The following is an 11,630-nucleotide window of genomic DNA, read 5'->3' as shown; positions in this document are numbered from 1 at the left end:
CGCGGCTCCCCCTGGCGGCAGCGCCGTGGCCAGGTCCCGGCCCCGGCCTTGGTTTCTCGTCAGCTCCCCTCGCCGCGCTGCGGGACGTACCAAGTACCGCGTGGAGGGAGGATTGAGCGTTGCCGTGCCCCCTCTGCGGGCAGCCGGCTGGCTTTGAGGGCAGTAGAGGAGGGTGTGAAGCCCCCAGCTCCGTTGTTTCGCCGCTGTCGGGAGGTTTTTTCGTTTTTCCTCGCTTTGCCGCCCGCCGCGCCTCTCCTCTGCGGGAAGGGTGAGTGGTGCAGCCCCCCAAGATGGCCGCCACCATGAAGAAGGCGGTGAGTGGGGTCGGGCTGTGTGGGGTCAGCTCTTGGCATCTCCGCGGCCTCCCGGAGGGCACCGACCCCGGTCTCGGGGCTGTGGTGGCCGGGGGGCTCTGCCCCGGGCATGGCGGGGCTGGCAGGCTCAGGATAGGCCCTGCCGGCTGCTGGGGGCCCGGCGTTGTTAGCGCAGCGCTTTGGGAGTCGTCAGTCGTGGTGTTGAATGTGCAGGTGTGGGTCTCGTTACACGGGTTGGAGCTTGTGCTGGTGCGGGGTGTTGTGAAGTGGTAACAGGCTTCATCCCCTGTAAATGGGGGTGACCCTGCTGGTACCATCTCTGTGGGCCGAGAGCCTGCATGAGGCCCGGTTCTGTGGCTGTGAAGTCTCCCATAGCCAGCTTCCATGGCTTTGAAGTCTCCCATAGCAGCTCACAGCCAACTAATTAACATACAATGATTTTGCTGGCAGATTTACATGGATATTCTACGCTGTATGTGGCAGTGGCCTTGAAGAAATGTGTGTAGTTCAGCTCTCTGAGCTGTCAGGGTCACAGCCTTTAGCATTAGGACGCTGTGGATAGCTGGGGATTGAATTGCGTGTTGCTATTAGCTCTGTGGCTAAATGTGAGTGTTGCTGATGCCCTTGTGGAGGCTTTTTAAGGAATCGTGTATAAGTAGAATGTAATAGCTGTAAGATTTATTTTTCACAAACTTTGTAGAAACAATTTTGTAGTAAGATTAAATTTAATGTAAGAAATGAAGTCTTCATTTAGATCTAATCATTGCAGGCTGCTGAAGATGTCAATGTTACTTTTGAAGATCAACAGAAAATAAACAAGTTTGCAAGAAATACTAGCAGGATCACAGAGCTGAAAGAAGAAATAGAAGTTAAAAAGGTATGTTTGCTTTAAAATTAGAAATAAGAAATTAACTTTTTTTATCCTACTATTTCTTCTGTTCTCTAGCAAAATTAAAAAAAAATCCTCTATGACTGCATGTCAGATACAAGTGCAATTTGTTTGCTTTATCTCCCTTTTCTTGATGGTTAATTTTTCTATTAGTGAGAGAGTTAACGAGTGTTAACTATTGCCACAACTCCATTGAATTTAATATTTATTCTAAATTACACCTCCAGAACTACTTTATTAAATGTACTGGAAGGTGGGATTTTTGTCCAAAGTGCAGATTCACCAAGTTCAACTGACAGCACGCTAGCGCATCTGTTGAAATAGCTTATGTAGGACAAAGTGATCACCTTTCTCCTGTCTTGACAAATAGAAACAACTTCAGAATTTGGAAGATGCCTGTGATGACATCATGATGCTTGATGATGGTGACTCACTTCTGATACCATACCAAATTGGAGATGTCTTCATTAGCCATTCCCAAGAAGAGACACAAGAGATGCTGGAGGAGGCAAAGGTTTGTCAGCACAAAAGGGACATCCGTTACTGTAGTGGCCACTGTAGTGTGGTAAACACTGCAAGGGGGTGTTCATCTCTTGAACAGCTTTTACTTCTTAAATATGATATCATGTAATACCACATGTTATTTTCCTTCCAAATCCGAAGCCTGTTAAATCAGCATCAAGATTCAACAAAGAAATCTTGATGGTTTAGCTTTGTGTCCTTTCTCGCTCATGACAAGCAATCTGTTTAGGTCAGGGATAACTGAGCTGAGTTTTTTTTTTTTTTTTAATGTCTGGTTTGTTGATGTCCTGTAATTGTTCATCAATACCCAAATGCCATGATGCAATTACATCCCAGAGCAACTACTAATAGCTGATCATAGTTACTGTTAAATAGATATAAATTTGCATCTTCCAACACAAAGTTCTGTCTCATATCTAGTCTACAAATCTTGTGTAACTTAGAATCTCTTTCTTGAAAAGTTCTATGAACTTATTATCATCATTCACCTGTACAGTTCTTAAAATATGATATATTCATGTTTGATGTATGATTTTGGGAAGGGGGACAGGCACAAATGGTAATTCATAACTGGACTGTCAGTATACCAAGTCACGTTAAGTTTTGTTTGGCTCTCTAGTAAGGCTTAAAGTGTGTCTTGACAAAAAGTTGGTAAAGAGGTACCTTTTAATCATTTATATGTTGCTGGCAAATATGATTTTGTTTGCTTTACATAAGAAGATGATTTTTTTTTTCTTTTTCAGAAAAGTTTACAAGAAGAAATTGAAGCATTAGAATCTCGAGTGGAATCAATTCAGAGAGTGTTATCTGACCTGAAAGTTCAGCTCTATGCAAAGTTTGGAAATAACATAAATCTTGAGGCTGAGGACAGTTAAAGGTTCTTTAACTATATCATAAACCTTTTCCTTGTTTTAGTAAATATTTTGATAGCTCTTCCAATAGCATTTTTAAAAATTCCACTTTTTTTTTTAACTTTCCTGTCTTGGATTCCACCTATTTAATGAGAGCTTTCATATTTTGGTTATTGCAGTTATTTATTTGTTCAGGAAAGCATTAGCTTTATGCTGTTGATAAAGCACCAAGATTGGAATATATGCATTGTTTATTAAAGTAATAAAGTCAGGCACATATTGTAGTTTCCTTTGTCTTGTTTTCAACTCATGAAAATACTTGAAAAATATAAAAACAATAGAAATGGGTAATTGTTGATTTGCACTGTATTGATAGTTTGTTAGAGAGAAACTTTTCTGTAATATTTAGGGCATGACTTCAAATTCAGCTGTGATGCTGTTTAACCTAGTCTGAGCAGCTCTCCTGGAAGTACTAAATCTATCCTTTGTCTTTAAATCTTAGCTGAAATGTTTTGTGGCCAAAGAATAAACTGGATAAGGGAATCAACCCCAGCCCTGGGCTGTTTTGTTTTTCCAGGAGAGATCAGTGCCTCGGTCATTTCACAGACAGCTGCATAAACCCTATTAGCTCACTGCACAACGTCACAAGTTGAGAGGGGAGGAAGGGAGGGCTCTCTAAAGCTCGCGTTGGTATTGAAGAAATACTTTTGGAAACAGTCTTATTCAGTCATTTACCACTGTATATTTGGGAACAACAAAAGATGTAAGTCAGAATGGTGAGTCTTAACCTCTTTAAATTTTCCTCAACAATCATTTCTAAATCCATGTTTATATACTGAATTAGTGCTGGAATTGTTCAGAGATGCTGTTGCTATGTCAGCACCAATCCCTGGAATTATGCCTCCATCACTGTGTGGAGTTGAATGTAATCTTTAAATGCTTTAAATTGTTGACTTCTTACATTCTTTAAAAATTACTCACTGTAATTGTCTCACTGTAATTCTGCTTATGGTCTTTTGTCCACTTAATATATTGTTCCATGTAAATTTCTGTTCGTTATGACTTTGTTTTTAACAATTAACTTTTAGCATATTTAAATAATCTTTTGATCTATTCTCCAAAACACTGTGGACAGAGAAAATTCAGGTGGCCAAATATTAATCTACTATCATTCTTTTTAATATAAAGGCTCAGAGTATGAGGTGTGTTTTTATAAAGTGATTAACTCCTCCTTATGTCTCAGTTGTGTAGTATCTCTTTTTCAACTGTTGTTTTTTTGGAGAAAAAACAACACTTTTGGTTCTCTACTGCCGAAATAGTTCTTTGAACTAAGGAATGATACAGAACTTTGTCTTCAGTACACCTGAGAAAGGATCTCAGCGATGCATTGTTATTTACAGATTACAGCATTGTAATTCACGTGGTTGTTTATGTAAGTTCATAAATGTTGCAGATCAATTTTAGCACAGCAATCAGTGAAGATGGTATTCAGCAGAGAGGATCTAATACCCCAACACAAGTACTTGTATTGCATACAGTATAAATCACCTGAAGGCTGTGAAGTCTGGGAAGCTGTGCTAATGTTCTGTTTAGCCCTGGCACTTCCTAACTTTCTTTTCAATAGCATTCCAACAGTTCATACACTTCTGCTGCTGGATGTGTGTACAAATACCTTGGCTGTAACTACAGATTTCTGACTTTGATTTTGAACTGATTGCAGTTCTAATTCAAGCCTGTGCCTTAGCAAAGAGGTTAGGTTGTCATCATTAGTTTCACCGCCCCCCCCCCTTTCTTCCTTCACAAGTGACTACTTGTGCTACTCTTCTAGGTAAAATGGATTTATGGTAACCGTGGCAACTCTGCTGCTTTATCTGCCAGCCAGCAGTTGGAGCAAATCAAGTGTGTTGGATTTGTACATAACTTCTGAACCTCTGCAGTTTTCTGAGTTAGGCAGGAGTTTGGCATCAGTTGGCTTGGAGCAGTTCTTGATTGACCCAGACCTGTTATTTTGGATGCTAACAGGACAAGAAGGTCACCAGTTATTTAATAAATAGCAACTGACAGGAGTATTGTGAATTTAGGTGACTTAAGTCTGCCTTATTCTGCTTTCTCGAGTGTAGCTCTTAGTCCAAAACTCTTTCAGGAAAGTGCAGTTTGAAAGCACAGTAACACAAGGTTACAGTCTCAAGAGGTGCTGGTATCTTGACTGTTTTTTTTTTTTTTTCCCTTCAGTAGCCAGGCCATTATTTATTTGGTTTTGTAAAGTAAAGCAACCAGTGCATTTATGTTCATGATTATAAAACAAATAAAATGTGAAAGACTTTTTTCCAGGTTAAAACTGAGTTAGTAGTGATGGAGTTTGATCCATAATGAGAAGCATCCAGCAGATGGCATCAAAGAACTGGGAAATCCATTTTATGGTGAGCTCATGCCTAGGCTTTGAGGGCCAGTGCTGATTTTAGTGAAGTGAAACTTTGGCTGCTATGATCATTCTCATTAATTCATTGATAACACTTGGAAATTAACTTCTAAGGGACTTCTGTGCCAGCTCTGTGTTCTGAGCATGTTCATGGTTGTGTAGCTTGTAGGTTTCATCCATTTAAAATTATTGTAATTTGCAGACAGGCATAGGATGGATATGGCTTCTTTAAAGGAAAAAAAAAAAGGCAGCTGGCACAGTTTAAACATGATGCTAATGGCAGCTGTGAAGCAGATGAGGACCTCCATTCACCAAAGGGAGAATGCTGGCACAGTGCAGAGAGCTTGTGTTATTCCTGTTGTTCTTCAATATCCTAGAAACAGAATTATCCGTATATGCAGCTGTGGCGTTTAGGAAAAAGAAGACTGTTAGAATATTCTTGTGAATGCCAAAGGTTTTTCCTCTACAGTGTTTGATTTCTGTCCTTTGTCACATGTACGTTCACCTTTGATAATCTAGATGTCTGTTTGCCCATGTAGGGTCACAGTTTCCTTGTGTGCTTTGTACAGTTTCTGGCAACCACAAGTGTCCAACAAACTTTTTCAGATTAGTCTCTGGATTTTTGTAGTTTACAGATCATTCTATTTCAGGCTACTGTTTTCTATTTTTGTACGCATAAAATAGAACATGCGGGAAACTTTTTTGTTTTTAAATTGTCATCGTGGAAATTAATTTGCAGATTGGCCATCAGTTGCTTTCAAGTATTTGACATAGTCCTAGTTTTTCCGTTTAATAATCTTTCTCCTTCATTGCGAATGTATGCAATTGTTCTTCAGTTGGCATTTATTATATTTTAGTTCCCCATTTTCTAGGTACTTTTTATTTATGGTACGTTGGAAATTTCTGATATCTCTGATAACATTTGCCTTAGTTATCTTGTTTAGATAATATAAATTGTCACATGCTCCACAAAAAAGCCCTGCTCTTCTATGGACCTCTGTATGTCAGCAGTCACTGGCAATATACATCTTTAATGTCAGTGTCAGAATGCAGATCATTTACTGTCATTCTCTGTTGTCAAGGGAGTCACATTTGTAATGCACTTCAAAGGTGAAATGCATCATAAAAATGCGAAGTATTTTAATCTAAGGGCTTTATTTAGAGGGTTAGGACAATGATCTAGGGATTTGATTGAATTAGCTATTCAGCTCAAATTTGTATTAAAATACAGCGTCCTTACTGTTTTTGTTTTGGAAGTCATAGAGCCACCAGAGGCTGGCGTTCCACTTGGGTGCAACAATTAAAGCAGGTCAACTAGTGAAACTGCAGCTGGTGGAAAAACGGCTCATTTCAATTTATGATGTCAAGAAGACTTACCAGTTTTTCAAAATAGACTCTTTAAAACATAGTAGAACACAATTACTATATTTATTGTATTTTTGAGGGCTTGTTTTTGATTCTTGGTCTTGTCAGCTGATTATAAAATGGCCGTTTTCTACATGATGATCTCTAGCATAACCTTCTCCAGTGGAACCTTTGTTATTGTTCATCTGTTTTTATATAGGTCATTATAGTCTAATAAAAGTGGGGGTTGATAATTATTCAATAATTACAGGAAGTGGTATGTAGCTGAAGTGCAAATAATTTTGTGTTATTATATATCACTTCCAAGAGCAAAAAGAGATGGAATGCAGAATACTGGAGCTGTATTTTCTGTAGGAAGAAAAGAATTGAAGTAGTTTGGTTTGCATGAGTCAGTGGTTTGGATCATTTATCTAATGTTACACAAATAGTCTGATTCATGAAAGAGGAAAAAATGTGGATGTATAGGCATGATAAGGCCTGACGGATATTATTTACAACCAAGTTCGTCTCTATATTGATTGGATGAGTCATGCAGGAAAAACAAATGATTGCTGTAATTAAATGTTAGCTGATGATCGGACTGCACAGAGCGCACCAAACGCAGGCATAACTGGCTGTGAAGGATTTCCCTCAGCAAGAGACGAAACAGGTTTACAGTTAATGGGGAGTGGATCCAGCTGTTAGAGTTGTATAATAAAAGAATTTATAAACATGAGTGGAATAACAGCCATTTACTGCAGGTTAAAAAAAGTCTTTTTTCACTGTTGCTCTCCAAAGCTGCTGGTTAGTACACTGTGACTTTGATCTCAATTTATTATCTGCATGTTTTATTAGGTGTCCCTCTATACTCATGCCAACAAGCCCCATACTGGGGGATGCTGAGTGGGGGGGTGGAGGGTCAAAATGCAAATTCATCAAAGGATTGCTTTAGGATAACCACTGTGATGTGCTTGGGCACTGTTACCACTTGTACAGGGGAAAGGAGAAACAAGATGCGCTTTATGCTGAAATACAGGCATGGGCAGTACTGCATCTGGCCATTTCCTTGACTTGGAAGAACCAACTAATCATGCAATTAAAACTGTAAAATAAATGTGTGATTAATTCAGAGCCAAAAAAAATAATCCATTCCCCTTAGCTGTAATGAACTTTGAATGGATCAATTAGAGATGTTGCCTGTAAATGTAACTCTCCTGAAAAATCTCATCTGCTTCCCCTGACTACCTCTTCATGAATGTGTACATGTACATTTATTCTATACTATTTATCAAATAAGGCCACAAAGTTGGTTGTTATGCATCAGTGTGCCAGTTACACATAGCTGGAGTATATGAATGAAGTTGTTGCATCCTATTCTGTTAGTTGTGTAATGACAGGGGAAAGTTCTAGTTCAGCTTTGAATATGCTACTGTCTTGGTCTTTTGGTTGTGTAATAGAACTGAATTAATGAGCTATAGTAGTTTGCATTATTATACAGGAACTTTTTTTAAAATTACTTAAGGCACAAAGCAAACATGGAAATTTGCAACAACTCAGAAAAACAGTGATTTACATTTCAGAGGTTGTGGTTGGTTTGGGAAACAAGTGGGTAAGAAAGATCTAAGAACTGACTTAAAACTTGCTGTACAAAGATGACACCAGCAACATTTGAAATTTCTATATTATGTTTTATAGTCAAGAGAAATGCAGTATGATTTTCTCTTCACTGTTCATTGATGATTTCCATTCTAGCCATCTCTAAAGGGGTTCTGATCACACAGAAAAACAATGCTTTGGAAAAGCACCTAAGCCTCAGTTTTCTTTTTTGTGTACTTGTGCAGATTGCCTGAGTTCATTGCCATTGCATTCGTACAAGATCTATCTGTGTGGAGTTAGGGGTAGAACCACAATGAGAAAACTTTCATTTTTGTTTCCCGTATTGTCTCCTGGGATTTTCCATTGGTGTTGGTACCTTCATTAAGTCATTGGATTTCATGGTATCTGGAACATTATCCAATGCAACTGGATAGAGACATAGAGGAAGCTGTGGCATTGTCTGAATTCTTCCTTGTACCCAGATGTTGAATTTTACAGAGTTTGTAGGGAATCTTTTACTGTAGTTAGGAACAACAGATGATATATAAAGACATCAAGGCTTTCGTAATATCATAAGCAAAGCTATCTCAGGTGTAAGTCATTAAAGAAACAGCAGTGCGGAGCAGGAAGATCCTCAACATCCTGCCCATTTTTCCCCTTGTTTAACATTTCAGTCATTTCAGTTTTGCCGAGAGTTGGCCTTGGTCTGATAAACCACTCTCGAGAGCCCCATACATGCATTAGGCTAGGGGAAGGAAGTGAAGTGAATTAAACAAACTTTACCATCTACAATGTGGTGAATGTAAGACCACACGTGCAATGATCTCTGCCGTAGATGTTATTAATGCAAAGTCTGCAAAAGTTGGATGTAATTTGCATTACGCAAATGGTTAACAATTCTCCTAGATGTATTAAAATTTACTCAAAATCAGTACTAAAGGCTGCGAGAAATAGCAATTTAGAACAAAAAGCAGTAATTGGCTTCATCTCTTAAGAGAACAGGCAGAAGCAGAAATTGAGGAAAAAGTGACTGCTAATATGCATACATGCACATTCTTATGCCTCTGACATATAATTTTCAAGATTTTATTAGTATTTTTCACAGATGGTAAATCTGAAAAAGCACGTCATCACTCATATTTTCATTCTTCCCTGTGGTTTTAAAAGGGGTACAATCAGTAGGCTAAGAAGCATTACTGTGAGAAGAAAGGACACAGACATTTTATAAAGAATAATGAGATGAAAAATACAGTAAAGCCTGCAACTGTTCTTTCCTTGATTATTGATATTGAGCTTTATTAGAACATTTAAAGATTGGAAGGGATTACAGTCATAGTACTGGCTACCATGGAAATGCCACTCCAAATGATAAACCCCTTAAGAGTGACACTGGTATTTCAGAGGATATCACAAGTAATTATTCAAGTGAGAGTGATTTTTTTTTTTTTTTTTTTTAACCAGAGTTTTCAAGGTCCCACCATGTTTGTAGAATTACATTGGCTGGAGACCTTAGCAAATACCTAGAGAGAATTAAGGTTGGAAAGGGCATGTAAGGATAGACTAAGCGGAACCTTGGACTGACAAGTTTTTGGTGTTTCTAATTATACACTGGGGGTAAAATGAGTACTTTTAAGGATATAAGCAGAAACATAGGTCAGGCAGGTTTGCTTTCACAGTTCAATTTGCTGGCAAAAAAAATACCTACCTGCAGAAGAGAAATGGTCTGTAGCACACTGAAAGTATCTAGATTATAGAAGTTTGTCATAGGCAGCGCATGAGTGAACACCATGGGTTTTACAAGACAGGGTTTTGTTTACTGAACATAAATAACAGTTTTCTTTATCATGTATCAAAGTAAGATTGTAATAGGGCTTTAGAAGAAAGTTCTCTGTCAAGCCTAAAGGGACTGTTAGTAAGACATAGGTGTATTCTAAAAGTTCAATTTCAATGAGAATTTTGCCTGACATGTACCGTGATAGCTCTCTAGATAAGTTTACCCACTGAGGACTCAAAAATATTGCAAACATTCTTCTTGGGACATAAAGTACTTCTGATTTATTTCTATCAGCCATTTCAACAGAGATTATCACATGATAACAAAAAACTCTAACCTTGCCTCTTCAATTATGGTAAATACAGAATTGGGATGCTTTAATAATATGCCTCCTTACAATTGAAACAGATGAAGAAAAGCAACCCCACGCAAACTGTTATTAGAACTGAATAAATCATGATGAACAGTTTATTCAAACACATCATTACCCATTGTGTTCACAAATTTGCTAGTAACTTTTTATTTGATGAATTATTCAAGAAATACGCTAAATAATTCTTGGTCTCCGCTGCCTCATGTCAGCGTTATTAAAAATGGGAGATTTGTAAAGCAATGTGTTCAGACGCAAGTCTCATGCTATGGATCCTCTTTGAATGACAGCAACAGCATCTGATTAAACCAAGCGTTCAGTTGATTAGAATTGGGATTTAGTTAAATGCCGTTTTTTTTAATCTGAAATTTATTTATTTATTTATTTTGGTCTAGGTGGTTCTGTATTGCTTTGTCTTGTTTGTAGAGAGCAGGGTGCTTCCCCTTGTCTTTAGTCTTCCACTGCGTATAATTTGGCACTTAAAATAGAAAATTGAAGTGTCGCATTGCTCTTATGCATGGCTTTTGTTCTATATCATGAAGAGAGGAGCAAAGGAATAATAACGGAAACATTTTTAGCAATATCCCTTTTAAATGCAAGAAAGATTCATTCACTAATATAACCACAGTAACCTTTTCCACATTGCTTCTAGCTGCTGCCATATTTCATTGTTGCTTCTGGTCACTGCAATTCTGTGTAGGTGCCTGGTGAATCAGCATGGAGCTGAAAGATGAGCACGATGCAAATTCTGACTCACTACAATATTAACTGTTCATTTTGATAGGGTGCTATGAGAGAATCAAAAAGCTTAATTTCTCATTTTCTGAACATTTAAACAAAATCAGTATGCTTTTGAAAATACATAGTTTAAAAATTGTTTTTATGAACAATTTATTTTTCTCCTCAGATTAACTAAATGCATTTACTTACATTTTAGCTGTTGCAAGGGTGAATTAGCTGATGTTTTCAGAGCTATGTGAAGCATCATGTAGGTGTCAAGATTTTAAATAATCTCTCAGCATTTATCACTATATTTAATAGGTTTTCAATTAGAATGCCAATTAAAACTGATTTGTTTTAAAGAAACAGACATTTTTAATTGCAGCGTGCACATTCAGCCTTGTACTTAATTGCAACAAGATTGCTGAAATGCTGTCTTTATTCATAGATGTACAAGGACAAAGCTTTTACTCAATTCTCTGCAATTAGGATTAAATAGGAACATTATCTCAGCAGGTGCAGAATAGCTCTAAAGGGAAGAGCCAAGGAGCAGATTTTGTGGCCCTGCTGTCTGAATGGCTGTAATGTTCTAAAGAAATCTGCCCCAGAACAGGTTCTGATTCCCTCCATTTGCTGTGTTGAAGTCCACAAACAGGGTCAAGAGAAGCTGGAGTTAGTTGTGGTAGCTAGATCTCCCTTCTGCAGAATTCCCCTATCATGTCTTGAAATTCTGCACAACCAACCTGACTAATGCCTCTGAAAAGTGCCATTGCTGCAACAATGCTGCCAGGGCACGGTGCAGATCCTTCACTCCATTTCGATCAGCTCAGT

At 38.2% G+C, this 11,630-nt stretch overlaps 1 protein-coding gene across 1 annotated transcript; it reads left to right on the top strand.

The window, feature by feature from the left end:
- The first annotated feature begins 48 nt into the window (after positions 1–48).
- On the top strand, positions 49–3,811 carry PFDN4 (prefoldin subunit 4). Its single transcript, XM_013190371.3, has 4 exons — positions 49–314; positions 1,084–1,191; positions 1,574–1,717; positions 2,469–3,811. The coding sequence occupies exons 1-4, from the start codon at positions 291–293 to the stop codon at positions 2,598–2,600; spliced, it is 408 nt and encodes a 135-aa protein (XP_013045825.1). The 5' UTR covers positions 49–290; the 3' UTR covers positions 2,601–3,811.
- Positions 3,812–11,630: the final 7,819 nt, after the last annotated feature.

The sequence above is a fragment of the Anser cygnoides genome, chromosome 16, assembly GCF_040182565.1.
Source record: "Anser cygnoides isolate HZ-2024a breed goose chromosome 16, Taihu_goose_T2T_genome, whole genome shotgun sequence".
Lineage (NCBI taxonomy): Eukaryota > Metazoa > Chordata > Aves > Anseriformes > Anatidae > Anser > Anser cygnoides.
The sequence above is the reverse complement of the archived record's forward strand: the minus strand, read 5'-3'. Positions and strand labels throughout refer to the sequence as shown.

Excerpts from the sequence above, each read along its gene's own strand:
- PFDN4 (XM_013190371.3), top strand. The coding sequence starts at position 291 with ATGGCCGCCACCATGAAGAAGGCG. Across the intron at positions 315-1,083 it reads CCGCCACCATGAAGAAGGCG|GCTGCTGAAGATGTCAATGT; the intron begins GTGAGTGGGGTC and ends TAATCATTGCAG. Across the intron at positions 1,718-2,468 it reads AGATGCTGGAGGAGGCAAAG|AAAAGTTTACAAGAAGAAAT; the intron begins GTTTGTCAGCAC and ends TTTCTTTTTCAG.